This window comes from Glycine max, chromosome 14, assembly GCF_000004515.6.
Source record: "Glycine max cultivar Williams 82 chromosome 14, Glycine_max_v4.0, whole genome shotgun sequence".
In the NCBI taxonomy this organism is placed as follows: Eukaryota; Viridiplantae; Streptophyta; class Magnoliopsida; order Fabales; family Fabaceae; genus Glycine; species Glycine max.
Genome location: NC_038250.2, coordinates 467,332 through 482,114, shown reverse-complemented (window position 1 = coordinate 482,114; position 14,783 = coordinate 467,332). Strand labels below are relative to the sequence as shown.

The 14,783-nt window shown below is 33.5% G+C and overlaps 2 protein-coding genes across 3 annotated transcripts; one reads left to right on the top strand and one right to left on the bottom strand.

Annotated features, from left to right (window-relative positions):
- Positions 1 to 1,684: 1,684 nt before the first annotated feature.
- On the bottom strand, positions 1,685 to 6,962 carry LOC100807947 (uncharacterized WD repeat-containing protein C17D11.16). The gene is made up of 16 exons (XM_003544048.5): positions 6,679 to 6,962; positions 6,437 to 6,594; positions 6,259 to 6,338; positions 6,075 to 6,170; positions 5,858 to 5,981; positions 5,292 to 5,350; positions 5,122 to 5,187; positions 3,992 to 4,062; positions 3,753 to 3,849; positions 3,198 to 3,272; positions 2,909 to 3,007; positions 2,459 to 2,602; positions 2,343 to 2,372; positions 2,191 to 2,253; positions 2,005 to 2,082; positions 1,685 to 1,902 (listed from the first exon to the last, which is right to left on the bottom strand). The coding sequence occupies exons 1-16, from the start codon at positions 6,792 to 6,794 to the stop codon at positions 1,822 to 1,824; spliced, it is 1,437 nt and encodes a 478-aa protein (XP_003544096.1). The 5' UTR covers positions 6,795 to 6,962; the 3' UTR covers positions 1,685 to 1,821.
- Positions 6,963 to 7,674: 712 nt separating this feature from the next.
- Positions 7,675 to 13,789, top strand: LOC100790967 (nuclear pore complex protein NUP96). Of its 2 annotated transcripts, none has more exons than XM_006595594.4 (6): positions 7,675 to 7,802; positions 8,241 to 10,814; positions 11,535 to 11,658; positions 12,132 to 12,280; positions 12,820 to 12,917; positions 13,276 to 13,789. In XM_006595594.4, the coding sequence occupies exons 2-6, from the start codon at positions 8,313 to 8,315 to the stop codon at positions 13,469 to 13,471; spliced, it is 3,069 nt and encodes a 1,022-aa protein (XP_006595657.1). In that variant the 5' UTR covers positions 7,675 to 7,802; positions 8,241 to 8,312; the 3' UTR covers positions 13,472 to 13,789. The 2 variants fall into 2 exon arrangements, with proteins under 2 accessions (XP_006595657.1, XP_003544079.1); XM_003544031.3 differs by lacking the exon at positions 7,675 to 7,802 and adding an exon at positions 7,809 to 7,954.
- Positions 13,790 to 14,783: the final 994 nt, after the last annotated feature.

Genomic DNA, 14,783 nt, shown 5'->3' with positions numbered 1-14,783 from the left:
ACAATAATGCTTGCACAAGTGCAGTCTAATTCTTAGTTTTAAACACCAGAGGCTGATAAGAAAAATATACTCACAAAGCAAGAAAAAGAAAGGGAATAACCACGCAAGGATCCTTCCTTTGATCAATTCTGCCACTTTCTACAAATCCATTGTTATAAGTTGAATTGAATCTTGTAAAAAATGTTTGATTGTCAGTATAGGAATCATAATGCTAATCATAGAAATGGATTGGATAAATTCTGATCCTCATAGTAATGAACTAATAATAAGCTATTTTGGCTGTATTTAAGTAATTAATTTATTTATAAATACACAAGATCACGAGTGAAACTGAATAGCTTAGAATAAGAGGTGAGAACTATCCTATTATGCAACTTCTAATAAATTTCAGCCTATATTAATCCCACTGTTTATGGCAAAATGGTTCCTCCCACTTGCTCAAGTTCTAATTAAGATTAGTAGAGATAATTTGCAAATATATCCGCTATATGATACATTTTTTTTTTTTTTATGGAAGACACTATATGATACATATTTGACATAGCGATATGATATATGTAGATATGAAACGCATATCAAATATAATACATATTAATTAGAGATAATACACAAATATCATACACTTATCAGATACAGTATATATTCACTGCCAAAAAACATATATAGATATAGTATATATTTGATGAAGCAAATTGACTATTCTCAAAATATATAAAATACGTTATGCGTAAATATGTACAGAAATTCATTAATCATAATAAATATATAATTACAACAAATCCAAATTAAAAGTATACTTTCTAAATATATCACAAATAAAATAATATAAATCATTATCATTAATACTGTATCAATCTTATTCCCTTTTTAAGCCTCATTGAAAATAACTTTATTTTTGGTTTATTAAAAAATGCATAATTTAAGATTTATTGAAAGATAAGTGTAATCATTTTTAGCTGTTTTATCATAAAATATATTTTTAAATAAATTATCATATGAATGTTATATTAGACTTTAGAAACATGTTTATATCATATAGACAAGTAAAACTTCATTCTTACAAAGTCTCCCGTTCATATTTTCACCTCTATTACAATTTTAAATTATCATAAAATAAAATTTTAAACATGTTTATAAACAAGGTGGACCTAAAGATAAAACAATTAAACTTCATATCAAACTTTTATGTAAGTTAAGACATGCCTTTTAAAAAAGTCATTTGAGACAAACATGCTAAGCTTAGATCCAACAATGCGTAACTTGACCTAGTCTATTTTCATTCATAATTGCTTCTAGTCTCTTGTCTATAGTATTAGGTTTCATAATTATTTCCAAAGGCTCGGATATTTGTAGTTGTGAAATATTCAAGAGTATATTTTGGTATATATGTATCAAGGATTTTGTGCTTCTAAAATAATGAAGAGATAAAGAAAATAAATACCCTCAATTTTTTATTAGAAAATCATTGATTTAAAACTGTGATAAAATTAAATAAATATATTAAAGTCTACAGTTTTTTTTATCAAAAAATGTTAGATGTTAGTGATTATCATTACACTTTATGGAAAGTGTTTCATAGTGTTTTTGTTAGTATGTCTTCGTAATTTTCTTTTGGGTTTTGTCCCCAAAAAGATGTCCAAACTAAAAAGTAAAAACTAAAAAGTGTTGGAATCACATAAAACAATTTATGTTCAATCCATTCAGATCTGTATTTCAAATTAGGTTATTAGGATGCAACAAAAAAAATAAAAAAACATTTTTGCAGTGAATCCCAAAATTTTGATTTGTGCAACACAACTTCAGCAGCACAACTCAATTATATCAAGACCCAGATTGCGATCTATTCTTGTTGTAGTTCCCGTATCTTCTAGAGATGCCAGAATCAGATAAGGTGTCCCATACCTACAAATTATAACCAGTTACAACAGTCAAGTCAATTTCACACCAAGAATCAGAGAACGATCAAGAGCACGAAAGTATTGCTCATCTGCACTTTTCACTTACTTGCAATTTACCCTTTGAGCCTCCTATAGCCAACAAGAAGGGGTTGTCCTCAGAGAAAGAAATTTTAAAGATAGCCCCCTAACAAACAAACACCATAAAAAAGATACAAGTCATCAGTGCCAATTTAACAAATATATTATGATTCGTTGAAACTTTCCCATTTAAAAAAAAAAAAAGGAAACATACTGCTCTCGGAGATTTAGATGCTACACAAGAGGGTTGGTTGTTCGACAAATCCCAGAGTTTTACCTGTGACAAATGATAGCAGCCAAATGAGAAGAATTCCAATCAGCAAAGTACAGTATACCGAAAAATAACAAAATTGACTTCACTATTACCGTTTTGTCCATGGATCCAGTGGCAAGAAGCTGCATGAAGTCATGTCAACAGGGCACAGGTTAAACTAAAATACATAATCAGTTGATATTCTAACCAAACTGTTGAAGATACATACATTGGGTGCCGATGGATTATAGGATACTGAGGTAACAGCTTTGTCATGTGCATGAAGTGTAAAAGTAGAACTCGGATCTGACGAGGAATCAGAGTTGGCAGTCCGTATATCAAAACCCTTGACAATACCATCTTCAAGACTCACCTAACAGAACAATTAAATCACTATTAGTGAACCAATACCTGTGCATCCAGGAAATCAAAATTGAAATTTGATCTTACAGAATAAGAATTGGCCCCTCTCCCACCACAAAACCCCTTTTTTTGTCTGATATAAATCAAATAATCATAAATAAATAAAAATATACTGGGAAGTTAGTAGCTAAAAGAATGTTGGTAATTATTTTATCATTAAAAAATGCAAAAAAAGTGCTAGTATGTTTTATCAAAAAAATGTAAAGAAAAGAAAAGAAATGTTAGTACTCAGGTCCTAGAAATAACTATAACACACCACAAAAGAGTGCTCAGTGTGCGGATCCCATGCCAAGCTCTCTACATCAGCTGTGACTGACCACTTGTAGCCAGAATGTGATGGCATCCTTCCATCCCTCTGCAAAGTGTAAAAGCTATAAATATTAGATAACTATATGAATTTTTAAACAAAAAAAAACAAGATTTTTAATTGGAATGCCTCTTTTAGCACATCAATATACAACCAAAGTGCACAGTATAATAAGTAATCAATGACAGCAAAATACAGAAAAGCCGAGTAACAAAGGAATATTGGATCAGATCATTACCAAGACGACAGTATGATCAAATGAACCACTAAGAAGAACCTGTGGTGCATGATGATTCCAAGCAACTGCTTGAACCTGTGAGAATAGATGGACAAGAGATAAATCTGAAAGACATCAGGAACTGTATTGACTCAAATATTTTAAAGTAGAAACAGACAATTAAAAAAAAAAATTGCATCAAATGATTCAACTAAGGAAGGAGAAATTTTTTTCCCTTATAAAAAAATGTGGAGCATTGCTCAACAAAGACCCAAGAAAGACTTGTAAATTTGTTTCTCACATACATATAGATTGAATAAAGCATTTAATTCAAAGCAGAAGATTAAATGATTAATTATCATAACTGTTCCATCTTGGTTCATAATAGTGCAGCAAAAATCACCTAAATCTATTGATGTTTTAAATCATATCTTTGATGTTTTAAATCATAACTGTTCTAAATTATATAATAATTCTAAGGAAGTGTGTCAACAAGAAGAGAAAAAAGTCGGTTTCATCAATAAAATGAATTAACCTCATGATAAAAAATAAACTATGCTCTAGCTAATTTCTTGCCTTGTCCGAGTGATGCTCCATTGTAATATCACACTTCCCAGCAACCACATCCCAAATCTTCACTTGCTTATCAGCACTGGCACTTGCTAGTATGTTCCTTTTTTTAAGAAAATAAAAGTCAAGAGAGGTGTCAAGGAAGAGAGTTCAAAAGTGTGTGTGTGTGTGTGTATAAACTTTTAGGTTCCAGAAAGCATCCGACAGAGAAAATAAAAGCAGAATCTAGTTTTAATTCAACAAACCTGTACTCCTTGTTCCAAGCAAGACCAAGTACTGAGTCAGTGTGGCTGTCATCTTTGTATTTGATTGATTTCTGCAAGAAAACAATTTTAATAAGAAATGGCCAAACATATTTACTTCAAAAATCTATAAGTATTAAAAAATAATGATGAAAGTCTAATAAAATAGTACAAGAAAAAATATGGATTTTCATACTAGTAGCTTCAATCCTCATATGCACAAGACATCTGCAATTTCAGTTCCATCTAAAGCTATTCACAATCCCAAATAAAAAGTTACAAAATTCAGAAAACATCAAAAGATATACTCAATTAAGTTTTATGTTAGATAAACCATTAGTTAGTTGAGTTTTGTTAGCTAAGCCATCAGTTACTTTAATTAGTTGGTTAGTAGTTATTTATTAGTTAGTTGCAATCAGTGAAGGGTATCACTTAGAACAGATGAGAGGAAAGGGTGCCATTTGTGAGAGGAAACTAGGGCCTCTAGGCATTGGGTGGTGCAGACCCTCGAAGTTCTGCAATGCAGTAACCAGGGGAGATTTTCACTATCTTTTGTAGTAAGAGATCAACTAACCCATATATTAGTAGTTAGTTAGCTACGATCATTGAAGTGAATTCACATGTACAACTGAAGAGAGCAAAGGAAAGCATTTTGTCATTGTGAGAGGCAATTAGGGCCTTTTGGCATTGGGAGGTGCACATCATCAAAGTTCTGCAGTGTTGTAATCAGGGGAGATTTTCCCTATTTTTTTCTAATAAGATACTAGGTTTCTATCATTTTATTGAGTCAGAATGCTAACAATGGACAAAAATGCACATGAATGATTAAGTTTCATAAGTAAAAAGGTAGATTTGAAGATTTAAGGTAAATAATCACAATTTTCTGGAAAAAGCTAAGCTAAGGGTATCGATTTAAGTGCACATGCATATATATACTTGCACATGTACAATAATACTTGAATTATCAACAATAATTTGCAACTTAACTGCATTTAAATTTTCAAAGAGCTCAAACCTTACAAACAGCACAACATATGCAATTTCCACAAATAAATCATAATTAAGTATGCTGCCATTTTTAGGTAAACACATGATTATAAGGGGATTGAAATTAACAAAAATGTAGAACAAACCTTTTTTCCCTTTTTCTTTCTCTCTTCAAATCCACCCAAAACCACACATGGCTGCACCTCATCAATCTGAGAGCAAAGGAAAATTACAAGGTATTCAGAAAAAAAGATCTCTCTTTTTGTATATGAAGTTTAAGACAGCACAGTTAAATTTATATACTCAAACCACTTACAACATCAAGGTCCCAAATTTCTATGGATGGTTCCATTGAACCAACAGCTATGAAGTTCCCTGTGATCATAATAAAATTATTTTAAGCTAATAAGATAAAGCAAAGATATATCAAGTAGGTATCAAGTAAAATTTTAAACACAAATTGCAATGGTGGTGATTTCAGGTAGTTCAAACCTAGACAGTTACTCCAACTTTGAAGAAATTTTTTAATGGTCTACACAACAGAAGTGAACAGCATATACTAATCTCACTCTATTTTCAAATGAAATGCAACTTTCCATTACAATTTTTCCACTTCACCTTTGGATGATATATAAATTGTTCATATTTTTCATTTTTGGCATAGTAAAATGAAGGCAAAAATAATCAGAGCATATAATTAAGACAGTTTACAAGTTTTCGTCCAGACTTGTTATTTTTTTCACTTTTCTAGGAGCGCCCTTCAATTCAATTAAATGGTGAGTGCTGGGGATGGAGAAAAGTCGAATTGCACAAAACAAACAATCAAGCAACTCAATCAACGATCAACACAAATACACACGCAAGAGGTATCTTGCAAAGAACCTCTTTCTCCTCCTTTAAGGGGGCAATCGAGCCAAGCTGTGCAGAGTGGAAATGCTGGAATAATGATATTATGGTGAGGATACATGTTCATTTCACTAGAATCGGCATCCTCGATAACCCAAACCTGGCATTGCAGAAAGAAAGGAGTGATAAGTATATATCTGTATGATATACGAGGACTTAACTTGACAAGTCACAAAACAACTAATTCACTAACCTCAAGATAACTGACTTCATCCTCAGTACATGCATAAACAACGACAGAATCAGTTGGGTTAATGATCATGTCTTCGAGTTCTTCAGAATCATCATCCTGAAGCATCATAAACAACGTAAGATAATAAGAAGACACGGGCCTTAACCGCAACGCTAATAAAATGACAACAAGTGCTGGAACTTACGTTTTTATCTTTGATATAGGGATCCATGTCGTTACTGGGATAATAAAGATCGCCAATTCCAGAACTGAACACCTCAATTCCTAAACAAATGACAAACGTAAGTTTATGCTGCTGCTGCTGCATTGCATACATATAAATACAAGCAATGATTGATCATATATAATGCAGAATTACGTACCTTCATCTTCGTCATCATAAAGGTCCATGTCAAGGTCCTTCAACGCAAGGGTTATTTCGTCGCAGGTTCCAGTGGAGGCCTTGCCAACTGCGTCTGCTACGGTTAATGCTTGTGCCACAACGTCATCGTTGTTAGCGTCTTCATTGTCACTGTCTCCACTGCACATAAAAAAAAATAAAAATTGGATGTTAGGGTTTTATTGGTGAATGATAATTTTTTATGGAACCAAACAAAAGGACCACCTTTTGGTTGCGTGGTTGGCTATTATCTCTTGAATTTCCTCTTCGGGAGGAGGTTCAGCCACGACAAGTTCCGACTTCGAAACCCCTTTGGGCACCCACGAAATCGCAGAAATCATTTTTTTTGTTTGTTTGTTTTGTTAGAGAGACGACGCAACTCAGCGAAAAGTGGCAGCAGCAGCAAGCAGAGAAGAGGGTTTTAAGGAAAAAAGAAAAATATGAAGAAGAAGAAGAAGAACCCTCCCTTCAGCGGTGTGGAATTCATGGGCCTTGGCCCAATACAGCCCAACCTGTCTTTATATCAGGGGGAATTCTATTTGTAAGTACACATGAACAATAATATCTAAAGATCAAATGTAGTACTTAGTATGCAATACTTAAATATTCAGAGCTTGTTTCTATTTTTTTTTAATGTTAAGTATGTCTTCATAAGGCTTTTTAAGCTCGGAGGCTTTTCCTTTATTTCAGAGTGTACAGTATGGAGAATTCGATTAAAATATTTTAGAAGAACGATCAAATTCAATATAAGGCGTGTAGAGAGAAGACCGGTAGACTCTGTAGTGAGGAGAGTAGACCAGATGGAAAGAAGACAAACAATTCGAGGCAGAGGAAGGCCCAAAAAGACTATAAGAGAGGTTATCAAAAAGTATCTCGAACTTAATGATTTGGATAGAAGTATGGTACTTGATAGAACATTATGGCGGAAGTTGATTCATGTAGCCGACCCCACCTAGTGGGATAAGGCGTTGTTGTTGTTGTTGTTGATTAAATTCAATATAAGATTGTAATGAAACGAAGTTAGCGTAAAATTCTGATAAAGAGAAAGAAGAGAAAAAATTGGTAGAGAAGAATGAAAATGAAGTGCAAAAAATAGAGTTTATACCTTTTTATAAAAGAAAAAGGATATATTCTTACTTCTTAGTAATATGTTTTTTTAAGAATAAAAGAAACCAAGGGGGAGTAGAAATGACAATAGGGAGAGTGTAAATACTAAATACCCATTGTAGATTTGCCGTCTATGTTGTAGTATTAAAACTCGGCCCAAGTTCAGTTTTGGTTCCCAAATCCCGCTAAACCACTCCGTCCTGGCTCGCTCCAGCGTCGTTGCTTGCTGCTCCAGCTTTGATGTGAGTTCATCTTAATCTATTCCAACTTCACCCTACTTCATTTCTTTCGTTCTTCTTTTTTACGCACTAAGATGCTACTTAACTCTATGTATTAGGTTTTTCTTTTCGTTTTATTTCTGCGCTTCTACATGCTATGCCGCACTTTCAGTAAGGTTGATCTGTATAACTGCTTCGTCAAATAATGTTTAGTTTTCATATTCTCAAACTCATATTTATTCATTATAAGTAAATGCCTCTGTTGTGTAGTCTAGCTATATTGCCTGTTTTCTTTTCTTTTAGCTTCTATCGTTTTATTTTAAGTTAACCTAAGAGGTAAATTGAAACCTGTATATTCCTATCATTTGCTTGTTTCGTGGTGTTTCCATACGATAAGATGCAACATCCAGTTCCCCTTGCTGGCACATGTGCTTAATTTTTATTTTTATTTTTCTGTTTTAGAGACTACATCAGGGAATTGCGTTCAAATTTCAATGTGCAGAACGCAACGCTTCTCTTTGACCTAGCTTTGTGATGGAATGTGACGTTGGAGGTGTCTCTGATTCATGCATTTTGCACACTTGCAAGAGAAGAAGGGTTTATAAAGGCTGCTTTCATCCATCCATTGATATCATGACAGAAACTGAAGCTTCCCTACCTATCTTGAACTCGTCCGGTTATTATACCAAACCATCTTTGAAGGAATTAGTGGCCAGGGAACTCGTTGAACCTGGTTATTGCAGCCGTGTCCCTGATTTCACTGTTGGAAGATTTGGTTATGGATATGTCAGGTATCTCAATGAAACTGATGTCAGGGGGTTACGTATAGATGAAATTGTGAAGTTTCATAGGCATGAGATAGTTGTATACAGTGATGAAAATGATAAGCCTGCTGTTGGCCAGGGCCTTAACAAGGCAGCTGAAGTAGTTTTGGTATTAGACAGTGAAATATTGAAGTCTAAGGAGGGGAAGGAAGATGTTATGGTTAGCAAATTAAAACAAATTACAAAGAGACAGAAGGCACAATTTATTTCCTTTGATCTAGTGACTGGTGAGTGGAAATTCTTAGTTGGACACTTCAGCAGATTTGGGTTTGGTGATGATGATGAGGAAGACATTGCTATGGATGATGCTGAGGTATATGATGTTGAGAAAGAATCACCATCAAATACCAATGAACTTGAACTTTCTCATTCTCTTCCTTCTCATCTTAGGCTTGATCCTGTTAAAATGAGAGAAATGAGATTATTGATGTTTCCTGATGAAGAAGAGGTAGAGGACTTAAGTTGCAAATCATCTTCTGGTAAGCAGTATGTGCGGCCTTTACAAAGTTCTGCTCAGGCAATCAACCATCGATCCACCCCACCAGTTGCTAGAAAAACTCCATTTCCATTACTTGAGTATAAACATGGGAATTTTGATTCAAATTCTCCTGGAGGAATTTTGATGGTTCAGCAGCATAAGGGCATGCCTCTTAGGACGATAAAATCACAAGGTTTTAAGCTAGATCTCAAACATGAAACTCCAGTATCTGGAAACTATGCTCACAATATAGTTGATGCTGGTCTGTTTATGGGTAAGTCATTTCGAGTTGGGTGGGGACCAAATGGCATTCTTGTACACTCCGGTGCACCCGTAGGAAGCAGTGGTAATCACAAACTGTTATCATCTGTTGTCAATTTGGAGAAAGTTGCTTTCGACAATGTGGTCAGGGATGAAAATAAAAAAGTGACTGAGGAACTTATTGATCATGCTTTGGTATCTCCATTAAATTTTCACAAAGGAATAAACCATGTGATGAAAGAAGTTGAAATTGGTCCCTGCAAGTTGACACTTCAAAAGCTTGAAGCTAATCGTTCAACCCTGTCTGAGATTTCTCATCACTATTGTGATCTTATTGAGCGGCAATTGAGTGTTCCTGGGTTATCTTCCACTACTCGTTTGGGTTTGACACACCAAGTAATGACCTGGGAGTTAATTAGAGTTCTTTTTTCTGACAGAGAACAAAAAGGTCAAGTAGAATCTTTGGGTGCTGACAATGAGGAAGATATGATGCAGGATATAAAGGAAATTTGTCAAGATGTTGACCGAGAAGCACTCCCTCTAATGAGGAGGGCAGAGTTTAGTTATTGGTTGCGAGAGAGTGTTTCCTATCATGTTCAAAATCAAATAAGCTCTCTAAATGATTCTGATTATCTGCAGCATATATTTGTACTCCTGACTGGGCGGCAACTAGATGAAGCAGTGCAGCTGGCTGTGTCCAAAGGAGATGTGAGGTTGGCTTGTTTGTTAAGTCAGGCTGGTGGTTCTACTGTGAATCGCTCTGATATTGCAAGGCAACTTGATATTTGGAGAAATAAAGGCCTGGATTTTAGTTTCATTGAAAAGGACAGATTGAGACTCTATGAATTGCTTGCAGGAAATATTCATGATGCATTGCATGACGTCAAAATTGACTGGAGGAGGTTCTTAGGTTTATTAATGTGGTACAAATTACCACCAAACACTTCATTACCCATTGCTTTTCAGACTTATAAACATTTTGTTGATGAGGGAACAGCTCCATATCCTGTTCCCCTTTTTATTGATGAAGGAACATCAGAGGAGGTTATCAGTTGGAACACGGATAACCACTTTGACATTTCATTTTATTTAATGCTTCTTCATGCCAACGAAGAGACAAAATTCAGCTTTCTGAAGGCTATGTTTAGTGCATTCTCTTCTACCCCTGATCCACTTGATTATCATATGATTTGGCATCAACGAGCAGTCTTGGAAGCTGTGGGTGTTATCAATTCTAATGATCTTCATATTCTAGACATGTCATTTGTGTCTCAGCTGTTGTGTGTAGGGAAATGTCATTGGGCCCTATATGTGGTCCTTCACTTGCCCCTTCGTGAAGATTATCCATATCTTCATGTAAATCTGATTCGGGAAATATTGTTCCAATACTGTGAAACTTGGAGTTCAGATGAATCTCAGCAACAGTTCATTGAGGATTTAGGCATTCCCACAGATTGGATGCATGAGGCTTTGGTATGCATCATATTTTTTTTATTTGTTTATTTACTTTTTTTGTAAAAAGAAGAATATCAATGACATGCATAATTTGTTGCAGTACCCTTTTAACTTCATCTTTCTCTAATACTATTTTGGAGATAGATAATGAGGGGAATGGAGAGGGAATCAGGGGAAGGACTATAAGTTCCCTTGTTTGTGGGAGTTTAAACAGATTGGAGTTGAACAGAACATCAGGGGACCATTCCCCATCATTTCCCCTCAATAACACAAATTTTGTTACCCTAAAATTAGGGTGGAATGGGGGGAACTCAAAGGGTATCGGAGTTCTATTCTGTTCCTATATTAATCTTCCAAATAAGCTGAATGATAGCTATGCTCCATTCCCTTCCCTTTACTTTCTAGTACATCCCTCTTGTTCCATTAATGAAAAAAAAATAAAAATACAAGCACACTGTATATTCTGATTATACTATTAATTCAGTTTATATAGATGATTTTTTTTCACTTGGCTTGAGTTATAAAACTTATGAAAATTTTTTTTAAGGACAAAAACCGCTTATTAGATTCATATGGGCACACATTATGATCAATTTATGACTAAAACTGAATTAAATTGTTGTCCTGGTGTTCTTTACTGATTAATGGGCTTGCTAATGCTTGAAATGTTGCAAAGTTTTGTATTTTTCTTTAAATGACTCTTATTGTTGTTTGAATGATTTTGTTATGGCGGTGCAGGCAATTTATTATAATTATAATGGGGATCACTCAAAAGCCCTTGACCAATTTCTTCAGTGTGCAAATTGGCAGAAAGCTCATGCTATTTTTATAACTTCAGTTGCTCATAGGTTATTCTTGCAAGGTAAGTTGTGTGTGTATATTGCTTGGTAAAAAACACCTTGGAGTACCAAATAATACTTGCCAAAGTCATAACTATGGAAAACCTTGGAGTACTGAATAATATTTGTGAGAAAATACCTGCATCTCATGCAAGCTTGCTCTTTTATGTACATTTATAAAAAATCTTCAAGAACTTCCATAATTTATATAGTATCCTAACAGGGCGTTAATTTCATCATAATTACGATGAAATCATCTAAAATAACCCAGTAAATCACAAAAGAAAAACTCTTGAAGAACTACATGAAAGTTCAATAAAATATTGTTGACCTCCCCCCCCCAACACTCCATTTTGTCCTGTATCATCATTACTTTAAATTGCTGAAAGTCATTTTATCACAACTTATTTCTTTTCAATAGAAGAAAATTACTAGATTTATTCATCTTAATTCCAGATAAGTGCATCATAGATAACTTATTTAATATCTTGTACAGCAAAACATGCTGAGATATGGAGGATAGCAACTTCCATGGAGGACCATAAATCTGAAATTGAAAACTGGGAGTTGGGAGCTGGAATTTATATTTCATTTTATTTGATGAGGAACTCACTTCAGGATGATACCAATGCTATGACCGAATTGGTACGTGAATTTATAGAAAGGATCATCCCTCATATCATCATTTATGTGAAAAATGGTTGTTACTTGATCCTGTCATGGTATGATTGTGAAGTGTAACTAAAAATTAAACAAGTTTGATCCTGCTTGAAACATGGAATTGTTATGCTACAAATTTATCACTCCATATGATGATATTTTGGGGGCACAACCACACATGCAGTGGTGCAGAAGACAATAATGCCTGTTACCCAATCATTTGAAATGCTTCTAGTTGGTGCAATCTTTCCATGAGATAATCTTTTAATAGACTTAAAAATATGATTTATGAAGCTAGGTAACAGTTGTGATTATTTTTTTTCTGCCGTATGGTTCATGAAACATAATTTTATTATGGAAAAGGTTGTCATTCATGACATTTTTTTTATTTGTACTTTGCAGTGTTTGTTTGCTAGATCAGTAGAGTGGATACTCTTCATTGTGATTTCAATTGTTAGAGATTAAAGCAATACTCCATTTTCTATTTAATTGATCAATTAAAATCATGTGATTTCTTGTTTCAGGATTCTCTTGAAAGTAAAAATGCTGCTTGTCAGGATTTTGTCAGTCAGCTAAATGAATCCCTAGCTGTTTGGGGTTGCAGATTACCTGTTGATGCAAGGTATATGTTGTCCTTTGCAGTAACTTCTTGTTGACCTGTTTATAGGTTGTACAGCTCGATTTCTGATAGGCCTGCTAATATACTTATCCAAAACCATTTTTTATCTGGCAGAGGACTTATAAAGAAACAGAAAGAAAATTTGATAATACAGTAATATATTAGTTTAAGTTGATAGTGCTATTGAATCTGGTTTTGCAGTTTGTTAACTACATCAAAACTACACGTCTTTATCCCAATAATTTAAGCACCTGTATGTTTTGACATGTTATTTCGTTAGTTGGCCATATTTACTATGTGATGGGTCACCCATTCAGAGAAGTTTCATTTGCCATATTCAAGGTTACTACTGATTTTGCAGGGTGGTGTATTCAAGAATGGCAGGCGAGATATGTGATTTGCTACTATCAGGTGTAGGTGAGGGTGCTACCCGTGATGAGCAGTTTAACTGCTTTGACACTGCTTTCAGTGCTCCCATTCCAGAAGACCAACGCTCTGGTCACTTGCAGGATGCAGTGTATCTTTTTACCAGCTATCTCTCAGAGATTGCTACGTAATTCCACAATCTGCCATTTACTGTCATATGAAGTCAAATAGAATAGAACTTCAATTTGTTTGCAAGGCAGGATTTTGATCTGCATACGATTCGTGAGATTTGTGGCTGTTTTTTTTTTTTTTTTTTTGTATCTTGGACTTGTATGAAAAGTATGAGATGCCGCTAAATAACATTCATTAATTTTGCCTGTATGCCAACTGATAAGTATGGGATAAGGCTTTGTTTGTTGTTGTAGTTAACTGAATTTCTACATGACTTGATAAAAGGGAACTGAGTTTTGAAATTGAATAAATTGGGAATTGGATATTCCAAATTTCAACTTGCGTGCCACTTTTAAAGGAAAATCTTGACACAGGTCAAATGGTCGAGTATCGTTCGCTATCTTGAATTATAAAACTATACCATAATGCATTACAAATTACATTACATTACATTAGGGGCGTTTGTGGTATTGGCTAATCTTGGTCATTTTTTTTTTTATTCAGCGGCTTATCATAGTCTTTGTTCGGTTTGAATTTGAGAGAATCAATTATTTATAGTATATAATTTTGACCTGATTGAAGCTTGATAATATGCTAGGCAGGATTCAGATTAATTGCATATTTTGTCATTCAATTTTTATTATTTTGTTTGCTGAAATTATTTTTCATGAATTTTATTATTTAATTTTTTTAATTTGTATAGTTTGTAAATGATGATGTATCACTAATAAGATTATTTTTTTTCAAAATGATGTCGTTTTGTTATTGACATAATGCTAAAATATATAAAAACAAACTTGAGTAGTAAAATACATAATAATTAAAATTTTGAATGGTAAAATTCACAAAAAAGTAAAATTTGTAAAATGATGATAATTAAATCATAAAATATGCAATTAAGTTATGTTTAGTTAAATCTAATAATGTATATTTTATGATTTATATATATATATATATATATATATATATATATAAAAGTATAGTATAATATTATATTATACAAAATATTATTTATTAAGTAAAGTTTTAGCATTAATTCATAAATATTGAAAAAAAGAAATCTTCAAAAGAACATGAGATATTGAATTGAGTTGAGACTTGAGATAATAATATGAACATTTTTTTAAATCCATAAGAATGGAAGATAAATATTAGTATGTATCATGTTTAATTAATGAATTATATATCTTAATATGTTTGTACCTTATTGAAAGTTTAATGATTAATTATTGTAAGTTTCTATTATTTGTTATGGTTATTCACTTCTCCATAGATAAGGATAAAAAAATAGTTCCAATTGAAAGTTAGATATTATTTAATCAACAAATTCCC